The following is a 21,608-nucleotide window of genomic DNA, read 5'->3' as shown; positions in this document are numbered from 1 at the left end:
AGACGGCCAACTTGTTTGTCACCTCTACTAAGTGATCCTTTAAATAACAATCTACCCTCCTGATGTAAATTGGATTTGAATTTCGAATTTTCTAATGCAAAGTGGATTGGCATTTGAAAATTTTGGATTCGTGGCAGGTTTGGGCTTACCAAGTTAAAGGAGAAGATGACATAAATGGCGATAAAGAAAATGTTGCAGTCAAGCTCCCTTCTACCTTTGCACTCGAAGGCCAGTCTGGCCCCATGGCTTTTACCAAGAGGTCCAAATTGACAAAACTTACGAGAAATTGCGCCTTCAATTGACAGTTTATTTGCAAAAATTAAAAGTTTTAAAACTAAAAAAGAAGGAATAAGTTCGATGAGCACAAAGACTGGAACATGGGTATAGTCCATTATTACTCTGGGATTTAGATCATCTTTGGATCCCCTCATTAGGGATCTCGGGGATCAATGGATAGTAACCGTTCATCAAAAATCGTGCGGCCACAATTGAATGTTTTTTATATTTTTAAAAATCAAGCAGCTTCGTTTTGCGTGAAAAATATAAAAAAAGAAAAAGTTGTGGCCGCACGATTTTTGATAAACGGTTACTATGCATTGATCATTGGGATCCCCAATGAGAGGATTCGGAGAGGATCTAAATCCATTACTCTGGCTTCCCGTCCACGAATCTTTCACCCAATGAAATTAGGGATGTAAGGTAAAAAAGGAATGGTCATCATCCGAAAAAGCAAATCACATTGGTAGAAGCTTGATGACAATATAGGGTGTTAGGCAAACGAAATAGAAGCATTTTTAGTTCTAAGATAAGAGTCACCAATTTTTAAGATAGATTATATTCACACATCTTAAATTACTTTCTCCACATCCTTTTAACTTTTTAATATTCTTTTATCAAGTGTTAGTGGTGTGTAGAATATCAGAAATATTTTAAAAAAAAAATAAAAAGGTGTCGGAAAAGTAATTTAGGGTGTGTGAATATAATCCATGAGAATTAATTAAGACTTGGGCTAGGAAAAGTCCAGAAGAATGGTGAGGTTTCCACCAACATGCAAGATTAGTCTAGTTAATTCTAGCAAGGGAAGCTAGTGGAATAAATTAGATATTTCTAGAATGATATTCCCATACTTCTCCAAGGTTCCGTCTATGCTAGAAGACATTCACCCCATTTGAATTCAACAAGAACTAAGAAGTGAGACGCAACCAAGAAGTGAGTTCCACTCTAAGTGTGAGTGAGATATAAAGTCTTTGTGAGAAGTGTGAGTGTTCACAGTTTGTCTCTAGAAAGTGAAAATGTCATACCTTCCAAATTGGGCCTTTAAGAGTTTGTGTGTTGTAATATTTGTGAGTGTATTACACGTAATTTGTTTACTTGTTTTGTATCTGAAATATTTTTATTAGAGTTGTGTACCCTAATTTTCTTAACAATTGGTATCATAGCAGTACGAACAGAGATCGACTCTAGTGAAACTTTCGAGAATCGTGAGAAGTTCAGTGCTTTGTAAGATTGTTGATCAATCTTGTTTAGCGTATCGAAGCTTTATCGGCACAATGAGTGATCTTTAAGTAGTTGGAGGAATCAAGAAGCTCAACAACAAAAATTACAACACGTAGACAACGTGCATGGAGTCATACCTACAAGGTCAAGATCTTTGGGAGAGTCATCGATGATAATAAAGTTACGCAACCAGAGACATCAGTGGCATTTTGCATAAATGGAAGATCAAAGCAAGTAAGACTATATTCACCCTAAAACCCACAATGAAAAGGATATGTTGGAGCACATAAGAAAAGCCAAAACATCGAAAAAAGCATGGGACACCTTCGGCACACTCTTTTAGAAAATGAATGATACAAGGCTACAACTTCTCGAGAATGAGTTTTTATCAGTGGCACAAAGGACAAAATGAAAGAAGATTGGAATGTTGAAGCATCATTCTTTATGGATGACCAGAAGTTAGCTCTCACAGCAACAAGTCCAAAATCGATTGACTACAACAATGATTGGATCGTCGATTAGGATCTTCAAATCACATGATGTGTGAAAAGAGAAGTTGTAGTATCTTTTTTAATACAAGGGAAGTTGTGTGGTAGGGATAGCCGATAACACAAAGTTACCGATAACCCATGTCAGTAAGGAGATATTTTTTAGTGTGACTGGAACACGGAGTGGTACACCACGTGTCACTATATTAATGGTGGAATATGTGTGCTGAAAAGTTAATAACTTAAAAAAATACAATTTCCCACCACTTACATAAAAACATGTGATGTACCACCCATATTCCTGTCACAATGAGAATTTCTCATCGGTAAGGTAGTAATGATGTAGTCCTAACCAGGTGTCACTACAAGATGTTTGCCATGTTCTGGGCATGAAGAAGAATCTGCTCTAAGTGGCGTAGTTGGAATCGTCAAGTTACTATTTCTTGTTCGGACCCTAAGATGTGAAGGTGTATCAACACCTCAAGATCTCAAAAAATCTAATGGTGAGGGACAGAGATTGCAGCTAGTCTATGTGCCTGCATATGTCAACAAGACAAGCATAAATGAGGCAATAAATTTGTGGCACATAAGGCTAGGCTACCTTAGCTTGATGTGAGAAAAGACATGCTTTGTGCAAGATGCCAATAAGGTAAAGTACACCAACTACTTGACGAGGAGTCGAAGTTCAAAGCAAAAAAACTATTAGAGTTACTTCACTCTGATGTGTTCAGGCTTATCAAGCAACCATCGATAAGTAGGATGCGGTACATGTTGACGTTCATTGATGACTTCTCTAGGTATGAGTGGGTCTTCTATATGAGAGAAAAATCATTTCAAAGTTTAAAGAGTTTAGAGAGACATTCCAAGGAAACTTGGGAAGGAAGATCTGCTGCCTACACCCAATAATGGAGGAGCATATACCTCGAATGAGTTTTCCCAGTATCTATGAGAATGTAGAATATGTCACCAGTTGACCTGTGCCAACACGCCGCAACAAAATGGTGTAGTAGAAAGATCTATCGAAGTACGCTATATGCCAGAAATGTACCATGAAGGTTTTGGGCTAAAGCCATGAGAACTGTGAGTTATGTGATCAGCAGGCTTCCTCAACCAAGGTTAGATTTGTTTCTCCCTTTGAGAAATTGTGGGATATGAAATCTACAGTTAGCTACTTTCAAATATTTGGTTGTGTGTGCTATCTGTTTGTTCCCAGTCATCCAATAGCAAGTCTGATAAAAAGGCAATTAGATGTATCTTTGTGGGATACGACAACCAGAGAAAAGAGTGAAAGTGTTGTATTCCTACAAATGGAAGATGTACATCACGACATGTGATAAAGCATCGCTTCAGTGGTCCTTACAAAAAGAGGTGTTGTCTGACTTGAGAGAAATTTAAGATAAGATGCGGAGATGATAGGGGAGCAAACTGTCCAAATCTTGTTGATTCAAGATAAGCTTGAAGATTTGCTTGATGGTAAGCAAGAAGTACCTCAGAATCCTTGACAGATTGGTGTGTATCAACAACTAGGAGAAGTTAGGCCTAGTGGAGTGGAAGTTTCAACCTCACAGTCACAACTAAGGAGGTCAACGAGAATATAGAAGCCAAATCTTAAATACACCAATGCATCCATAGAAGAAGTCGTTGAATTTGTGATGTGTGAAGAAATCACAGATTTCCAAGTGGCTTCAAGATATAGGCAGAAGATATCACTGCAATGGAGAAAAATCAAACTTGGAATCTGGTGCCAAAGAGATGTGAAACCCATATCATGCAAATGGGTGAACAAGATTAAGTGTTGACAACTCAATGAGGTAAAAAGAAGAGATGGCGTTGAGGAGGAATGTTGAAGATTAACACCAGCCTAAAGAATAAAGGCCTAGCCTATGAGAACTAATTAACACTTGAGCTAGGGAAAGTCTAGAAGAATGGTGAGGTTTCCACAAACATGCAAGTTTAGCGTAGTTAATTCTAGCAAAGGAAGTTAGTGAAATAAGTTAGATATTTCTAGAATGGTGTTCTCATGCTTCTCCAAGGTAAGGCCTCCACCCCATTTGAATTCACCAAGAACTAAGAAGTCAGAAGCAACCAAGAAGTGATTCCATTAAGAGTGAGATATGAGGTCTTCATGAGGAGTGTGAGTGCTCGAGTTTGTCTCTAAAAAGTGAGTGTCATAACTTCTAAAATTATGTCTTTAAGAGTTTGTGTTTTGTAATATTTTGTAAGTGTAATACAAGTAATTTGTTTACTAATTTTGTCTCTCTAGCTCTTATATTATAGTTGCGTAATCTAATTTTCTTAACAATGCACACCACAAATTTGATCTGTTCCATGATGCTCACGAGAATTGTGAAGTTGTCACACGTCATTGGTTACGTGAGAATTAGCGCCTGAATTAAATAACCAATTCGGAACAGAATTAGCAGACGCAGAAGCTCGAGAAGAGGAAGCAGCAGCAACATAGACTTGCAGCTCGAAGCTTGTTATTGATGCTGTCCCTAGCCAAGTGCTCCTCCTCTTTGGAGTTGGGGACCAAAATCTATAGGGATGGGGCGAGTAAGGAAACACGTACATACACAAGAACGAGCTTTTTGACAGAGAAGAAGTCCCAAGTAATAAACAAATAAAACAAATATAAAGCTTCTGTTTCACATTCATCATCCAACTCTGGTTGTTCAACATCAAATTCTGATTGACCTCAAAACTTTTAAAGAACCTTAAAAAAGTAACGCTTATACGAACAAACCTAGTGTATCCAGTAAATTCTGTACTTGAGAGTTCCATAGTTGTATCTGGAAAGCAGATCCCTCCCTCCCCGAAGACGTGTTCCATTCTTCAGACTAGGTGAGGAAGACCAATACAAAAAGGATGATGAACAGGACGAGTAAAAATAGTATCATCATTAACTGGCCCTTTACACCCGCCTTCTTCATCACTGTAGCCACTTTTTTCTGCAAATATCAGAAAAGCGATAAATCTTTTCATCTCTTCTGGGATCAGTAATTATATATTTCAGTCAATTAGCATGCTGAAGAAAATAAAAGCGAAACTATTCCAGTGGACGGAATCTCTTGGTAGGAGAATCTATCAAGTCAACAAAAACTCACCTGAACAAAATCAAGACGATTTGATGTACCGTCCATTTCTGTGCCCAATTCATCTATAATCTTCTCCTGAAGCACCAAAACACTAAAGAATTTAGTAAATGAAAGTGGAAGTAATAGACACAGGTTCAGAAAATGCATCAAAATGCTGATCTGTTTTCTGTTGCTCCCATTCCATCATATTATTCACAGTTCATATGCAGTAGTCACAATACTGTACAGTGATATACAAAATTCTTACCTGTGCGAGGAGCTCTTCATGAATAGTAAGTCCAACACCTCCAATTCTCTCCACACTTGCACTAAGTTCGTCCAACTCGTCATCCTGTTGCCTACAAGCATCAATTGACAGACATAAGATCAAAAGAAACAGAGTTATACAGACAACTGGCTAAAGGATTCAGGAAATAAAAGAAAAAATGCCTTCAGTAAGAAAGCATTTTTCAAACCCAGTGAGGGAGAGAGGAACAAGGGGAATTCAGATTTCAATTAGCAACATTTGATAAAAGGTGCATACAACTCCGTATTTATGATAACAAAAAAGGTTTACCATCAAATTACAAGCTTGGATGGTTTGACCCAAAGAGAATCTTTATATTTCCTTTTAGAATTTAAAAGCTTTCGTAATTCTGATGATTAATTCAATAACTTTAATAAACAACGTAGACAATTCATTCCAGCTTGTATAAAGTATGAAGTATGAATAAGCACCCGCCAAACGTTGAATTTAACAAACACTTTCCAAACAATTGAAAGCGAATTGTGTGTGAAAGGTTGAAAAATAAAAAACAAAAAGAAAAGTCAAAACCTTACTTTATGAGAAGCAATTGTCTATCTGATTCTGAAGTTATGAAGTCATCGTTATGTTGTGCAGCATACTGCTTGGATCTATCGGTCTCCTGAGAATTCGTCATCCTCATTAGTTCTCGACGCATCCCATTCAAGCTAGTTCCAGAAGACTCCCTTCCAGCTTCCACTGCTTTCTTTACAGAACCCACCTGATAAACTATTTGATTAATTGAGGAACTGCCATACAGTCATCCAAAGGAAAAAAGCAAGCATGTAATATGCTACACAGCAGAGCGTAAACCGCACAAAGGATCGTTATGCAATAAAATATCCAAAAAACACAGAAAAATTGAAGCTGTATTTCTGGTCACAAAACCCCACACTCAGAATGTGAGAACCCCACAATCAGACTGCTGTTAGTAAAAGATGTGGGTAATGTAATTGTAAGTCATCAAGACAAGGTTTGCTATGACTTATGACAACACCACAGGTAACAAGAATTACCAGATATGAGATCTTCAGTCACTAAAATGTTCAAAAGAGTACAGCTTAACACACGATACAATTATACCTGGGCACGAGCAGTGCTTGTCCATCTTCTTCGTTTTTCAAGTTCTACTTCATCAATGCCATACCATGTAGGATCCCTAGCTGCCACGGAAATTGCTTTGTTCAACTCATCTACCTTCCTATCAAGAAAGCATGCTTTCAGTAGTTGCAAATAGAAGTTGAATCAATTAGGATCGCGAAAAGAAAGGAATGAAAATACAAAAACAAGAAAATTACTTTACACCCCAAGTCACCTTATCTCTGACAAGGATAAAATGTCAGTCTACAAAACTATTATTGGATTGGATTTACAGAGTTTTCAATGGATGTATAGAGATCAATAAAAATATTTTTTTTAGGAATTGTTATTAGCACTCCAAAACATTCCAAACTTTCTACATTTAAAAAGAAAAATACACTTGCAAGGAGTGCACAATGAAATTTTTGGAGTGCCAATAAGATTTCCCTTGTTTTTTCAAAATATGAAAATTTGAAGGAAACTTAAAGATTTGCTAAACCAATCTTTGATGCATCAAGTATATGACATGTAAAGTTAATTTAGCGCACACCACTAACCAGTATGGATATAATGCTTCTACTACAGTGTAGAAACTATCTTTAGTCATTTAGTCCTCAATATTTAGCACAACAACAACAAAGCCTTTTCCCACTAAGTGGGGTCGGCTGTATGAATCCTAGAATGCCATTATGCTCGGTTCTGTGCCACATCTTCTGTTTGATCCAAAAGTACTCTAAGTCTTTTCTTAGAGTCCCTTCCAAAGTCTTCCTAGGTCTTCCTCTACCACTTCGGCCCTAAACCCAATATTTAGCACATAAAAAACATAAAAGCATACATTGGATGTTTCATGCCTTTGTGCACTAACTGTGGGAATGATTTTTATTTTAACATATTTGGTTAACGGAGTGGTTAATGGATGGATACAGTAAATAACCATTAGTTGGTCACATGGGTTCATCTTCTATATTTTCCGTTTTTCTTTTTAGATGAGTATTTGTGCAGTCTTGCTGACGAAGTAACACATAACCAATTCTTGGGCTTAATACCACAAAAAATCTCAATGCTGTACATGTCTGAGGTCAAGGGAAATTTGCTACAATAACAGATATTTTCATTTGAGCGATGGACATATAATAAGCTATACTTAAAAAGTTAAATTGAATGCAGTATTCCATTTCTTTAATTATTTTGAGAAATTGTCTTGCTAACAAACCCAATTTAAATGGTCTTCAGCCAGCCTATTTCCAAGACATATAATAAGCTATACTTAAAAAGATAAATTGAATACAGTACTCCATTTCTTTAATTATTTTGAGAAATTGTCCTGCTGACAAACCCAATTTAAATGGTCTTAAGCCAGCCTATTTCCAAGAAGTAAAGAATCAACTCTCTTGTTTAACTAATCACAGTTTCTATGACAGGCCACTCACATTGAGAAGAAAATTTTAGTCGTTATTGATATGTTCATGAATATTCAACAAATACCACTGAAATTGTTATGTGTTACCAGCTATTTCTATTGTTTCATTCAGACATCCATGTGATCACCAATGTGCCACTAAAAGTCCCATATTTTGGTTATATGCCAACTCCTGCATCACAGCACTGACAACCACCTATGATCCATTCTTTATAATAGAGAAACACAGATAGAATTAAATCAAATGTGGTAGTATTAACGCACCTGCCATTCAATGCTACCACAAGAAGCAAGCAGCTCCTTTGTGAGATGTGCTTGCTCTCCATTATCAGACGAAATACGCTCCCATTGGTGAAAAGAAGACTGCAACTTATCAATCTATTCAAGAAGGAAATGTCATAGTCTGGATTAATTCCTACTCTCAAACATAATGCACGGAAAAAAAAAAAATTCTGCACATATACTCAATACCAAAATCATCTGTCAGTGAAAAATTGGAAGATGTGGATGACAGTGTGTTGAGGCATCTGGGTTTCTCTGTGTGTGTGTGTGTGTGTGTGTGTGTGTGTGTGTGTGTGTGTGTGTGTGTGTGTGTGTGTGAGAGAGAGAGAGAGAGAGAGAGAGAGAGAGAGAGAGAGAGTGTGTGTGTGTGTGTGTCAAGAGCAGAAAGTAACACTCCAAAGAAAGTATAAGAGTCTACTAAAGGGGGGCTTTGAACTGGATAATATGTATAAAATGAAACATATAAATTATACATCATTCCGGGAGCTTCCAAATGACTTAAGTAATTTGACAACTTACAGATTCTTGAATCTCCTCTTTCACAACATAGAACGGATCTTGTGCTGATGGCATTGTGAACCTTACGGAACTAACCTATCCTATGAGTATCCGAAAAAGAAACTTCTGTTAGAAAAACCATATCCCTAACTGCAACTAAACATGAGAATACATGCATATATAAACAAGAAATTCAATTCTACTGAAAGATCCACTAAATAAATCAACTGAAACAGAACATTCAGCAAGAGTTAGTGAAAAGTGTTTGGTCGGCCTTAGCCCCAATACATTTTGATTAGCGTGAACTGAAACTCAATTTCCGAATATCCAAATGAGTTTTAAGTAGAACCGATCTGCACCTTTTCCTTCATTTTATGTTTCCAAATATGCAAATGAGTTTTTTTATCTTGTATTTAATAATTTTTTTGAAATGGCAACCGAGTAATCCTTAATGTCATGAAAAATCAACAATCATCTTTTGCCATCAATGCCATAATAATATTCCCGAAAAATATAATTACAAGTTAACCATACACAAAAATAATCAAGTCCTACAACAACCAGATTCAGACAAGGAATTTTCGACATTCATTAGTGACATACAACTGCATCGAAGAATGAAAGTACAAATTACTTGGATAATTAGCTGAATTAGATCCACTTAAGCATATTATATGCATACTACTTGCTTAATCACATGAACAACTGATCAAATCATTGAATCCATTCCCCACTTCGGATCAGTAACTAATCAGACAGAATTTCAGATCAAAATCACCCAAGAATTGAATAACCCGACTGATTTTCCGCATACCGAACACGTCATACGAATCAAAATTCTCGCCCAATACACCAAAATTCCGATTTGAAACAGCAAACAGACATGGAGATATATATATACATATATATATATGGGGACAGAAAATTTGAGAATAGTGAGGGAGGGGCATACCTGTACGGACTGAACGGAGAGACGGGGACCTGATGTGTGAGATCCTCGTGAGGACTAATGCACGGAAGCAGACGGAAGAAGCTTTGAGAAGACGAAGTTGTGAGAGAAGAATTGTGTGGGCTTCGGTTTTGGACATGGAAGAGCTTTAACTTTTACTAAGGCCCAGAAAGGCCCATATATTGTTTTTATGAATCCCATATACCCTATATTCTTATTATTGGTAGAAACGAAGTAAGCCGTGGCAGTTTTTCTTAACACGTCTTTAATCTCTAATATGAGAAAGTCAGTAATCAATTTTGGTGTCTTAAGGCTTCATCAATGTGGTCATTCCGTTAAAAATCTGTCAAAAATTCTGTTATGCGCTGATATGACACATAATTGGGCCCCACAATATAATAACTATTATTATAAGAATTAAAAATATTTAATTAATAAAAAACAAATTTTCTTTTTGCATAAGGGCGGTTGCTCGTTCAGTCAAGCTTTGTACTCCTTTAAGGTAGTTAAAGATTTCATCTCTAGGATTGCTCGAATTTGTTTGGGATGTGCTTCAATTCCTCTTTGGTACTATGTACCCCAAAAAGCTGCCTGCAAATACTCCAAATGTGCATTTGGCGGGATTGAGCCTCATCTTGTACTTTCTAAGGATGTTGAAAGTTTTTGCTGAGTTGCTGATGTGGTCTGATCGCTGCTTGCCCTTCAGCATGATGTCATCGACATAGACTTCCATGGTTACTCCAACTTGCTTCTTAAACATCATGTTTACTAACCTTTGGTAAGTGGCTCCCGCGTTCTTGAGGCCAAAGGGCATGACCTTGTAACAGTAGGTGCCTCGCTCGATCACGAACGTAGTTTTTTCCTTATCGGGCTTGTACATGGCTATTTGGTTATAGCCGGACTATGCGTCCAAGAAGCTGAGCAGCTGGTTCCCAGAAGTTGAATCTAGTAATAGATCAATTCGGGGAAGTGGATAAGGATCATTTAGGCATGCTTTATTGAGGTTGGTGTAGTCTACACAAACCTTCAATTTGCCCTTCTTTTTTTTCTTTACTAGCACAACGTTGGCAAGCTATACTGAGTTTGCTACCTCTTATATGAATATGGCCTCCAGTAGATTGTCAATTTCTGCTTTAACGATCGTCACTCGTTCTGGTACAAAATGCCTTCTTTTTTAGATCACTGATTTGGCAGCGGGGTCGACATGCAGCTTGTGGGAAGCTATCTTGGGGTCGATGTCGGGCATGTTAGAAGGTGACCATGCGAAGATCTTTCAATTTTCCCTAAGAACTGTGAGTTCTTTCTTTTCCTTCGGGCTCAGACGTGAACTGATACTAGCAGTCTTCTCTAGCTGCTGGGGATCAAAAATGATGTGCTCGGCATCATTTTAGGGTTTTCATCCCGTTTCGTCTGCTGGCGCGTTGGTTTGGGCACCATCTTCTTGATCCGTCTATTGTAATTGCTATTTGGAAACTCCCTTGTCCCATCGAACCTCAATAGCCTTTACGAGGGTAAAAGTCTTCTTCTTTGATTCCTTCAATACTTGCACAGTGCATAGTCAAAATGTAGCCTGGTCAAACTTAATTTCTCCGACTCCTCCTCCTGAGATGCGAAATCGGATTTTTTGAAATTTGACAGAAGTGATGGTGTCTAACTTTATCAGCCAAGGTCGTCCTAAAATCCCATTGTAGGGAGACGTGTCACTTACTATCATGAACGTATTCTTTAAGACAACTGGCGATGTTTTCACATCTTCACATCAAGTGTGATGTAGTCGATAACAGTTGTGCTGCCTACTCCAATGTGAGGTGGATGATGCTTCTTGTGGACCTAGCCGCAAATGAACACTTAACCTAAAAGGTTGTTCATGTTGATCATTGGAGTATGGGCCCAACTGTGAGTGTATGCTTGTTTGCGGGCCTAACCGAGAGTCCATGCTTCTCCGCTCACTAAGACGGGAGTATACGCTATCTTAGGGCCTAGTCGGGAGTGTACACTGCTGAAACGCTCGATCTTCAGTTGGTCAAGTGGCTGCTTACCAGGACTTTGCTGGAAAGGTTCTTCGTCTGTCCTTGTCCTACTTCGGGACATCTCGTCAAGGGAACGTTGCATCGCGGTGCGCTGCAAAAGCTGATTCACCAAGGTCGTCTGTTGTACGAGGGTGCTCATCAACTCTATAACTTGTCGAGACAAGTGTTGTTCTCCATTTGGGTTGGAAGATCTTGGAAAGAATGCATCTCCTTGAGTAGTGGAAGTGAGGTAGACTCCGAGGGCAAGATTTGAGTTAGGAAATGTCAAATCAGCGAAAAATAGGGTGAAAATGCCCTCGGTTCAATCGTTGACCCAGAAATTTAGAGCCAGGATAGTGGAACCAGTCTTAGACAGGCTTGGGCTGCTTGGGACACCACGAAAGTGGGCTGGATTGCATGTGGCGCAAGTTGGGCTTGGGCTCAGCACGATAGGTCCTGGGCTCGACTCTGCAACTCTTGGGCTTAGGCCCGTGGAGCTTGGAATGGCACGGGGCGCTGGGTTGGCGTGGCTTAGGCTGCCCTTGGCACCTGGGCTTGCTCCTCCCCGTGAGGTGTGGGCCTTCCAAAAGTGGCCATGGTGGTTGCTGCCATGATGGCTATGGTGGTGGCTGCTACCGTGGTGCCACTTCACTAGTCGTCGCGTTAAGCCTAAATGTTGGAATTTTTGTTCGTCGTGGTTTCCGAGTTTCTAGTCATTGTACTTTCTTTTACGTTTTACCAAAGAATTGTTATAAATAAAAATTCCAAGAATAAGAACGTACGAAATATCTACAAATGAACTAGAAACAAAAACCTTGAATGTGAGAGTCTTTTATGAGCGTGTGAATCAAGACCCTCAATGAAAGCACCAATTTGTGGATGCAAATTTATGCCTCTTCTTTTTGGACGAATATGCACCTACAAAATAATTAACACCTAAGGTCAAGGCCAAGAGCCTCACGCCCCCACGATGAGTGAGGGGGCTTTGGCCGAAGAAACTCCGATGCCAAAGTTAGAATTTGAGGGAGAAAGTGTTTAATTATTTTATTTGCCACGTCATTAAAATATGTGGGCTTATATTTGCCACGTCATCATTTAACGATTAATTTAACGGTCCGGACTAACGGTTGTACGAAGTTGAAATGAAATAATACTAAAGGTATGAGATTGAAATGTTTTAAAGATATTGCGTAAGGTTGTAATTGCACTCAAATTTAAGGGTGTAAATTGTAATTTACCCAAAATTTAAAGTGGACTTCAACAAATCAAGTATGGAGGGAAATGATAAGAGCAATATCAAATGTTGTCACCTTATTTGCGTTACTCCTTTTTTGTATTATACCATCAGAAGTAATCTTCTATCGCAACATTTGTCAGGAATCCTCGTTAACACAAAAGCTCTGCCACTAAAACCTAGAGGGGCGAAAAACAAGGGTGAGTAGGCTTGAAAATAAAGTTTTGTAAAACCTTTTCGAAAACGTATAACCCCTCGCCGTAAAACAAGTATAATTTCCAAATATATATATACTACATATAGTATGAAAGCACTTACCATAAACAATAATATTTCAAAAATACGGTAAATCATAATATTTCACATATAAAACATATAACATCAGATGATCACAACCTCTCGCATAACGAACATATAATATTAGGTGCTCATTGACATATGTTAACACACAAGCTCATGCAAAGATTTTCTAACATCAATAAGACTAGGTGTAATCATGATTTACACTCTAGTACTGCAATCACATGAAGACTAGCGCTCTGCACGTCCATACGAGTCCTAATTGCTAGTAGCAATCTAGGATATGACTAGCACCTAAAATGGATCCAAAATGAACGTATCTGTGCAATGTGAACATACTTGTGAAGACTAGCTCTGGCCCGAGCGAGTACAAACACCATTGTAGCATGCATGATAAGCAGTTAATATAAATATGATCATGCAACGGTAATTCGATAATTCTAGTCAATAAAATAATATTCATGGTCGCAAATATAATTAAGACATCCCATAATAGTACACATACCTGTGCATCCTGTAAGATTTAGGATAATTTCATAAATTCCATCAATCCGCTAATTCTTATAAACGTTAGTTTAATCTAGGCGTAACGTCGAAAATTCTTTATTAAATACACACACACACACACACACATATGGAAACCAAACAAATATATAATATTTAAAAGCAAAGACCCACTCACAGATATGTCACATGGTCATAACTGTCCAATCTATTCTGCTCGCGGTACTCCTCTTGGTGGTCCTCTTATACCGGAAATTACTACATTAGTCAGGTTCAATCCGGCTCACATACGCTCTCTTACATTTGTCACTTTTAGGTTTAAATTTACTGACATTTTCTACACCATTACACTTTATGGCTTCGTCACCTTCCAGGTGTCAGCCAGCATAACTCAATTCTGGGTCCCAGGTGGACTTCCAGGTCAGAGTATGTTAGTTATGTTTTTTAAAAGATTGGTAAAATTATTTCCAAAGCTTGAATCAGTACTACCTCTGTTATTTTACAAAAAAAAATAAAAAATAAAAAAATAACATTTTCTTAAACAAACTGTTCAACATTTTATTACAAAAAATTATCAAAATTATCATAAAATTCTGAAAAGCCTTGATTTTCTTAAAATTACTAATTTCAACGTTTTCCTTGTCAAATAAAATTAAAATTTCAATGACCCATTAATTTATCAATATAATTGTCATCGATGGGAGTTTATCATTAATCTTGCAGTTGGTGAGAGAGTGTGTTAAGGAAAAGAAAGGGAGAGGGACAACAGTGGAAACCAGTGGGTGGCATAATTATTAATCGACTGATTTCGTCTACAAGAAATTTTTTGAAGGAAATGTCCAATATGATCAAATGATACTAGAGTAAATTGTAGCAATGATCTCTTGATTTTAACTTAATTGGAGCAATGGTTTCTCAACTAAAAATGCATTACCATTGGTCCCTCAATTCATCAAAACGTGCAGCTAGGGATGGGCACTTGGAATCGAAAACCGAAACCGAAACACGAATCGAATCGAATCGAACCGCACCGAACAGTTTGGTTTTATGGTTTTGAAACGGTTTCGGTTTCAAAACCGAACTGCGGCAAAGAAAACGATTTGGTTTCGGTTTTGGGTTTTCAAATTACACCGAAACCGAAACCGAAACCGAAACCAAAACCGCACCATATAATAAAATTAATAAATAAATGTTATATTTTAAACTTTTAATCTAGTTTTGCACTTCGGCTCCTGAAGGCTGAAACACATCTTCATCTCCTTAACTCATCTTCCTAAAACTCATCTTTTCCTTAACTCATCTTCTTGAAAATTATCTTCAATTTTGCGACCTGGTGCAGATTTGGTGCAGTTTTGTTGAGTTTTCTGCAGCAGTTTTGGTGCAGTTTTTCTGTTGTTTTGCTGAATTTTTTTTGCAGTTTTGCCACTGTTTTTTGCTGCATTGTTGTTGCTGTTTTTGCTGCATATTCATTAATTAATATACGAGGAAAATAAGACCGTCTTATGCATAAATAGGTGTATATATTAAATTGTACATTTTTTTCTCAAAAACCAAATCGAAACCATTTGAAACCGCACCGAACCAAACCAAACGATTTGGTTTCATTTCGATTTTGGCTTCAATACCGCACCGAACCGCACCGCGCCCACCCCTACGTGCAGCTATGGTCCCTTAACTAAAAATCCATTACCATTGGTCCCTCAACTTGATCCCTCAATTTTAACCCAATTGTAGCAATGGTTTTTCCAACATAACTCGTTTTGACAAAATTCTAACGAAGTTGACGAAAAGGACCATAGCTACATGTTTTGATGAGTTGAGAGACTTCAATTGTAGCAATGGTCCTTCCAACATAACTCATTTTGACAAAATTTTGACGAAGTTGACGAAAATGACCATAGCTACACATTTTGATGAGTTAAGGGACCAATGATAATGAATTTTTAGTTGAGGGACCATTGCTCCTATTTGGCTAAAGTTGAGGGACCATTGCCACAATTTACTCAATGACACTAAGGTATTCTCCAATGACTCGAATGGCTCCAATAAAAACAAATATGGAGTCAAATATATTTAATTTAATTTTTTAATGTATGAGTCCCACTGACAAATAATAAGATAAAAACTAAATCAATTTTAATTATTTTTAATAGTTAATAAAAAAAATGGAGCCCAATATATTAATAGGGTCTATATCACCAATGGTTCCTGAAATTGACCCACACCATCAAAATGGTTCTTGAAATTGAAAATCGATTAATGTAGTTCCTGAAAATAGGTGTCGCAAAACAATATGGTCTTTCCATCATAATTCTGTCAAAAATTCTTTTCCGTGTGCAGTAAAATTCAAAGTAAATAAGACACAATATGTACGAGGTTCGACAAGTGTGCCTACGTCCTCGGGGCAGCAGTAATACTTTCTCTCATTATCTGAAATAATAAGAGTACAAAAATGACTTTCACTATTTTTCTCTCTACCTCTCTGGCATTGATGTAGCTTACATGAATTTCTCTATTTTGTGTTGTGTTCTTCAATGATGCAAATACCCCTTTATATAGAGGTTTTCATTCTTTGTCATATTTGATTGGCAATGTTTTTCAACCTAACAAACTTACCAAATTTTTTTTTTCTTTGAGAACATTGTAAATCTACAGTCATATTTGTTTGCTTATTACAATGGGCATTCACACCTCCATTTACAACAAAATGTTTGTTTTTAGGAGAACTAATAAAAAGTTCCTCATTTTATTTTATCGAAAAACTCTTAATCAACTTTTCTTATTATTAAGGACATTTTTTTATATTATAAAGATAAAAAAAAAACAAAAATGAGTCAAGTCACATTTTATGAGGGGTTTGAATTGAAAAAATGAGGGGTTTGAATTGAAAAAAAAAAAAAGTCCTTAATAATAAAAAAAATGTTAAAGTTATCCAAGAACTTTTTAATAAAAAAAATTGAGGGACTTTTTTTGAATTTTCTATTATTTTTTAATTTGTTTCAGTCGCAGTAGAAAGTGTAATGGAAAAGGAAAAATTACACATAGAGTATATTACACAGAGTACACTTTTAATACTTAATTGTATATTAAGACAACAATTTTTAAACATTATGAGGTGAGACAAAAGTTAATACTTGTGTAAGTTACAAAATTATCCTTTATAGCAGAAAAGACTTTTTTCACACTTTTATCTTTTCATTTATTGTCCATTCTCTTGCTTTTTTTAAAAAAAAAATATATATATATATTGGTTCCAATTCATCCGGCTCATTAGCTGACCAGGAATTCCACCACCTCATTTTTCACACAACCCACAATTTAAAGAATTATAAAATAAAACATAATGGGGTTTGCCCCACTATCTCGCCTTCCTTTGTCTCCCTTCTCTAGGAAACTAAAAGGTAAAAATCATCACCACTTGCATCCAAATGTCCGTCGCTGCCACTTCTAAGACCACCCACTTGATATTGATTCCTTCCACCCAACAACCACATCATGCCCACCACCATGAACACCCACCTGAAACTCCAATCTTCATATTTAAATATGAATTTCATACCTTGTGCTTCTTTTTCTCTAGTCATGCCAACTGAAATATGATTTGAAAGAGACATCATCATTCTGAAATCAAACAGATTTTGAATAATGTAAATGAAGAAGTGTCAAGTTATGGTTGGTGGACTCCATGTTAGCTAACGAGCCCGGAACTTAGAATAATTTCTCTTTGTTTGGGGCCACTATTCAGCCAATATGCACTGTTGGAGATCCAATAAATGGTGTGGTTTTATAGTCACAATTTAAAAGAAACTTTTTTGATAATTTGATTTGTCTGGTTAACAATTGCGATCAAAATAGTTGAAATCTTTTTACTTTTCAAGATAATATTGGTTTTTTGTTAATAGTTTTTTTATATATTAGTTTGTCCAGTGTCGAATTGAATCTCAAATCCACAACTCACTGGCAATAAAATTAAAATATAAAAAGTGACCAACTTTATTAAATCACTAATATGAAGAACAATACTAAGCTGAGTAAGTTTGAAAACAGTAGTTGGTGTATTGGTGAGTTTTTAAATGGATGACAACAAATGTACACATATAGGCATGGTGACATATGATGACGATAGGTTGAACTGATTTTGCAAAAATGGTCGAGAACGGGATAAACTGATTCTGCAAAAATGGTCGATGATCGGACTGATTTTGCAAAAATGGTCGAGGATGGGTTGAATTGATTCTGCAAAAATTGTCGAGGATAGGATGAACTGAGTCTGCAAAAATAATCGAATTGATTCTACAAAAATAGTCAATGACAAGTTGAACTGATTTTGCAAAAGTGGTCGAGGATTGATTGAATTGATTCTGCATAAATGGTTGAAGAAGGGTTGAAATGATTCTACAAAAATAGTCGAGGACGAGTTGAACTGATTCTGCAAAAATGGTCGATGATGAGTTGAGTTTATGGCACATATTAATTTTGTTGGAGTTGTTAGGGCTGTTTTCCTAAAGCCTTAGGGGTATGGTTAGTATTTTAAAGTATTATTTCCATGTTTTTAGGCTGAACTTTAATTATTTTTATGTTTTTGTCTCTCATGACATGTTTAAAATTTAGTGGAGTTCCTTGAAATATAGTGAAAGTTTTTACCTATATATATAAAGCTCCTAATAAACTAAATTATTTACTATGGTTGACGAAAAGCTTTGATGTGGAATGTAATTTTTCGTAAATAATAAAGAACTAAAAAAGAAAAAGCTTTAAATAGATTTAGCCTCAAGATATTTGAATCCTCCAATCTTAAGGGTAGTTGGCAGGTAAATAGTTCAATTCTCTTCTGGAAACTGTTTTCTTAAAACTAATTAAGAGTGGGCCCAGTTTGGCAGGTGGTCATTTATCATAATAGTGGAAATATGTTGTACCCTTACATGACAGCGTGAGTTCTAATCTCGTTGGTGACTAATCTAATATTTAACATTTAACTTACTTCGCTATCGTTTCGCTCAAAAAGAAAAATGAAAAAAAAAAGAGTGGGCTTAGCACTCATTCATCAAACAAAACGCGTATTTCAAAGAATCTTAGCGGAAGAACCATCATTGGAATATAATACTCCTACAAAATTGTTGTTTGGGTTTCTAGCCCACTCAAGTTGAACAATTATTGCTAGTGTGCCTGATTTCAACCACATTGGTAATGAACTATCATTGTTTGGAATTTGTTTTGGGATCAACCATTCTTTTTATCTTAATTTCTGTTGATTGACTTGTAAACTTTTCCATAACGACTTTGTCTACCGTCTTTATGGGGATGGATCTAGAAAAAGGCAGCTCTTTGCATTGGAAAAAGTGAGAGCTACATAATATTATGAGATATATAATTATTTATGTAAGTAGTGGATCAGCCTGAGATTGGGCTTATACACACTCATATGTGTATTATAGATCTTTAAGAGAAAGTTTCAAATTGCCTTTTTTTTTTTTTTTTTTTTTTAAAAAAAAAAAATTTAAATATGCTTATGATGCAATGGCAGATCCATGATTATAATGTTGTGTAATCTCAATATAAAAGTTTCAAAAAATTTAGACAAAACAACAGTACAAACTACAAAGATTAAATTTGTCTACGATGTGGTTTTATAATTTTAAAATGTTTTATGACAGTTTCCTTATCAATAAAACACTTTTTGCATATAAAAAAAACATAAATGGTATCCCTTTCTAGGGCCTTATTCTATTCATTACTAATGCATATGAGTTATACCAGCACATGAACAAAAAGGGTAAAACTCTATGTAGTTTTCTTACAAGTCATATCAATAACTATAATCTATTGTGAATCCAAAATTTTCATCCAATACACATTAATTTCAATTTTTAACATCATATCAATAAGAATTTGGATTAAAAAACTTAAATGAAAATCGGGAATTATGTGGTGGTGGAGAGAGGTGGACCAAGTGGTGGTGGAATGGAGAGAGGTTGACCCGATGATGGTTTTAGATTCAATATTCATCTTCACTTATAAGTGAGAGGTTTTAGACAATGAACTATCATTGTCTGGAATTTGTTTTGGGGATCGACCATCCTTTTTATGTTAATTTCTATTGACTGACTTGTAAATTTTTCCATAACGACTTTGTCTACCGTCTTTGTGGGGATGGATCTAGAAAAAGGTAGCTCTTTGCATTGGAAAACGTGAGAGCTACATAATATAGATATATAATTATATATGCAAGTAGTGGATTGGTCTGAGATTAGGCTTATACACACTAATATGTGTATTATAGATCCTTAAGAGCTAGTTTGAAATTGCTCTTATAAAAACAAAAAAAAAAAATGCTTATGATGCAATGGCAGATCCATGATTATAATGTTGTGTGATCTCAATATGAAAGTTTCTAAAAATTTAGACGAAACAAGAGTACAAACTACAAAGATTAAATTTGTCTACGATATGGTTTCATAATTTTAAAATGTTTTATGACATTTTCCTTATCAATAGAACATTTTTTGCATATAAAAAAACATAAATGGTATCCCTTGCTGGGGCCTTATTCTATTCATTACTAATGCATATGAGCTATACCAACACATGAACAAAAGGGGGAAAACTCTATATAGTTTTCTTACAAGTCATATCAATAACCATAGTCTATTGTGAATCCAAAATTTTCATCCAATACACATTAATTTCAATTTTTAACATCATCTCAATAAGAACTTGGATTAAAAAACTTGAATGAAAATCGGGAATTATGTGGTGGCGGAGAGAGGTGGACCAAGTGGTGGTGGAAAGGAGAGAGGTTGACCCGGTGGTAGTTTTAGAATCAATATTCATCTTCACATATAAGTGAGAGGTTTTAAACAATGAACTATCATTGTCTGGAATTTGTTTTGGGGATGGACCATCCTTTTTTTCTTAATTTCTGTTGACTGACTTGTAAATTTTTCCATAGCGACTTTGTCTACTGTCTTTGTGGGGATGGATCTAGAAAAAGGTAGCTCTTTGCATTGGAAAAAGTGAGAGATACATAATATTATGAGATATATGATTATATATGCAAGCAGTGGATTGGTCTGAGATTGGGCTTATACACACTAATATGTGTATTATACATATTTAAGAGCCATTTTGAAATTGCTTTTTTTATGCAGCGGCAGATCCATGATTATAATGTTGTGTGATCTCAATATAAAAGTTTCAAAAAATTTAGACGAAACAACAGTACAAACTACAAAGATTAAATTTGTCTATGATGTGGTTTTATAATTTTAAAATATTTTATGACAGTTTCCTTATCAATAGAACACTTTTTGCATATAAAAAAACATAAATGGTATCCCTTTCTAGGGCCTTATTCTATTCATTACTAATGCATATGAGTTATACCGGCACATGAACAAAAGGGGAAAAATTCTATGTAGTTTTCTTACAAGTCATATCAATAACTATAATCTATTGTGAATCCAAAATTTTCATCCAATACACATTAATTTCAATTTTTAACATCATATCAATAAGAATTTGGATTAAAAAGCTTAAATGAAAATCGGGAATTATGTGGTGGTGGAGAGAGGTGAACCAAGTGGTGGTGGAATGGAGAGAGGTTGACCCAATGGTGGTTTTAGATTCAATATTCATCTTCACTTATAAGTGAGAGGTTTTAGACAATGAACTATCATTGTCTGGAATTTGTTTTGGGGATCGATCATCCTTTTTATTTTAATTTCTATTGACTAACTTGTAAATTTTTCCATAACGACTTTGTCTACCGTCTTTGTGGGGATGGATCTAGAAAAAGGTAGCTCTTTGCATTGGACAAAGTGAGAGCTACATAATATAGATATATAATTATATATGCAAGTAGTGGATTGGTCCGAGATTGAGCTTATATACACTATTATGTGTATTATAGATCCTTAAGAGCCAGTTTGAAATTGCCCTTTAAAAAAAAAAAAAAAAAAAAAGCTTATGA

The 21,608-nt window shown here is 35.9% G+C and overlaps 1 protein-coding gene across 4 annotated transcripts; it reads right to left on the bottom strand.

Annotated features, from left to right (window-relative positions):
- Window positions 1-4,606: 4,606 nt before the first annotated feature.
- On the bottom strand, window positions 4,607-9,750 carry LOC103931018 (syntaxin-61). Of its 4 annotated transcripts, none has more exons than XM_009340424.3 (8): window positions 9,596-9,750; window positions 8,665-8,744; window positions 8,128-8,241; window positions 6,447-6,560; window positions 5,900-6,084; window positions 5,328-5,418; window positions 5,090-5,155; window positions 4,607-4,933 (listed from the first exon to the last, which is right to left on the bottom strand). In XM_009340424.3, the coding sequence occupies exons 2-8, from the start codon at window positions 8,716-8,718 to the stop codon at window positions 4,823-4,825; spliced, it is 735 nt and encodes a 244-aa protein (XP_009338699.2). In that variant the 5' UTR covers window positions 8,719-8,744; window positions 9,596-9,750; the 3' UTR covers window positions 4,607-4,822. The 4 variants fall into 4 exon arrangements, with proteins under 4 accessions (XP_009338699.2, XP_048420237.1, XP_048420238.1 ...); XM_048564280.1 differs by having other exon boundaries at window positions 8,665-8,739; window positions 9,596-9,713; XM_048564281.1 differs by having other exon boundaries at window positions 6,447-6,564; window positions 8,665-8,739; window positions 9,596-9,670.
- Window positions 9,751-21,608: the final 11,858 nt, after the last annotated feature.

The sequence above is a fragment of a genome, unplaced genomic scaffold, assembly GCF_019419815.1.
Source record: "Pyrus x bretschneideri cultivar Hongxiangsu unplaced genomic scaffold, Pyrus_bretschneideri_v1 Contig38, whole genome shotgun sequence".
Classification (NCBI taxonomy): domain Eukaryota; kingdom Viridiplantae; phylum Streptophyta; class Magnoliopsida; order Rosales; family Rosaceae; genus Pyrus; species Pyrus x bretschneideri.
This window is presented reverse-complemented; position numbering and strand designations above follow the sequence as displayed.

What these genes read in the sequence shown, in the direction of transcription:
- LOC103931018 (XM_009340424.3), bottom strand. Translation starts at nt 8,718, where the DNA reads ATGCCATCAGCACAAGATCCGTTCTATGTTGTGAAAGAGGAGATTCAA. An exon ending in AAGAGGAGATTCAAGAATCT is followed by an intron (nt 8,242 to 8,664) that starts GTAAGTTGTCAA and finishes CTTCTTGAATAG; the next exon opens with ATTGATAAGTTGCAGTCTTC. An exon ending in GTGGTAGCATTGAATGGCAG is followed by an intron (nt 6,561 to 8,127) that starts GTGCGTTAATAC and finishes CTTGATAGGAAG; the next exon opens with GTAGATGAGTTGAACAAAGC.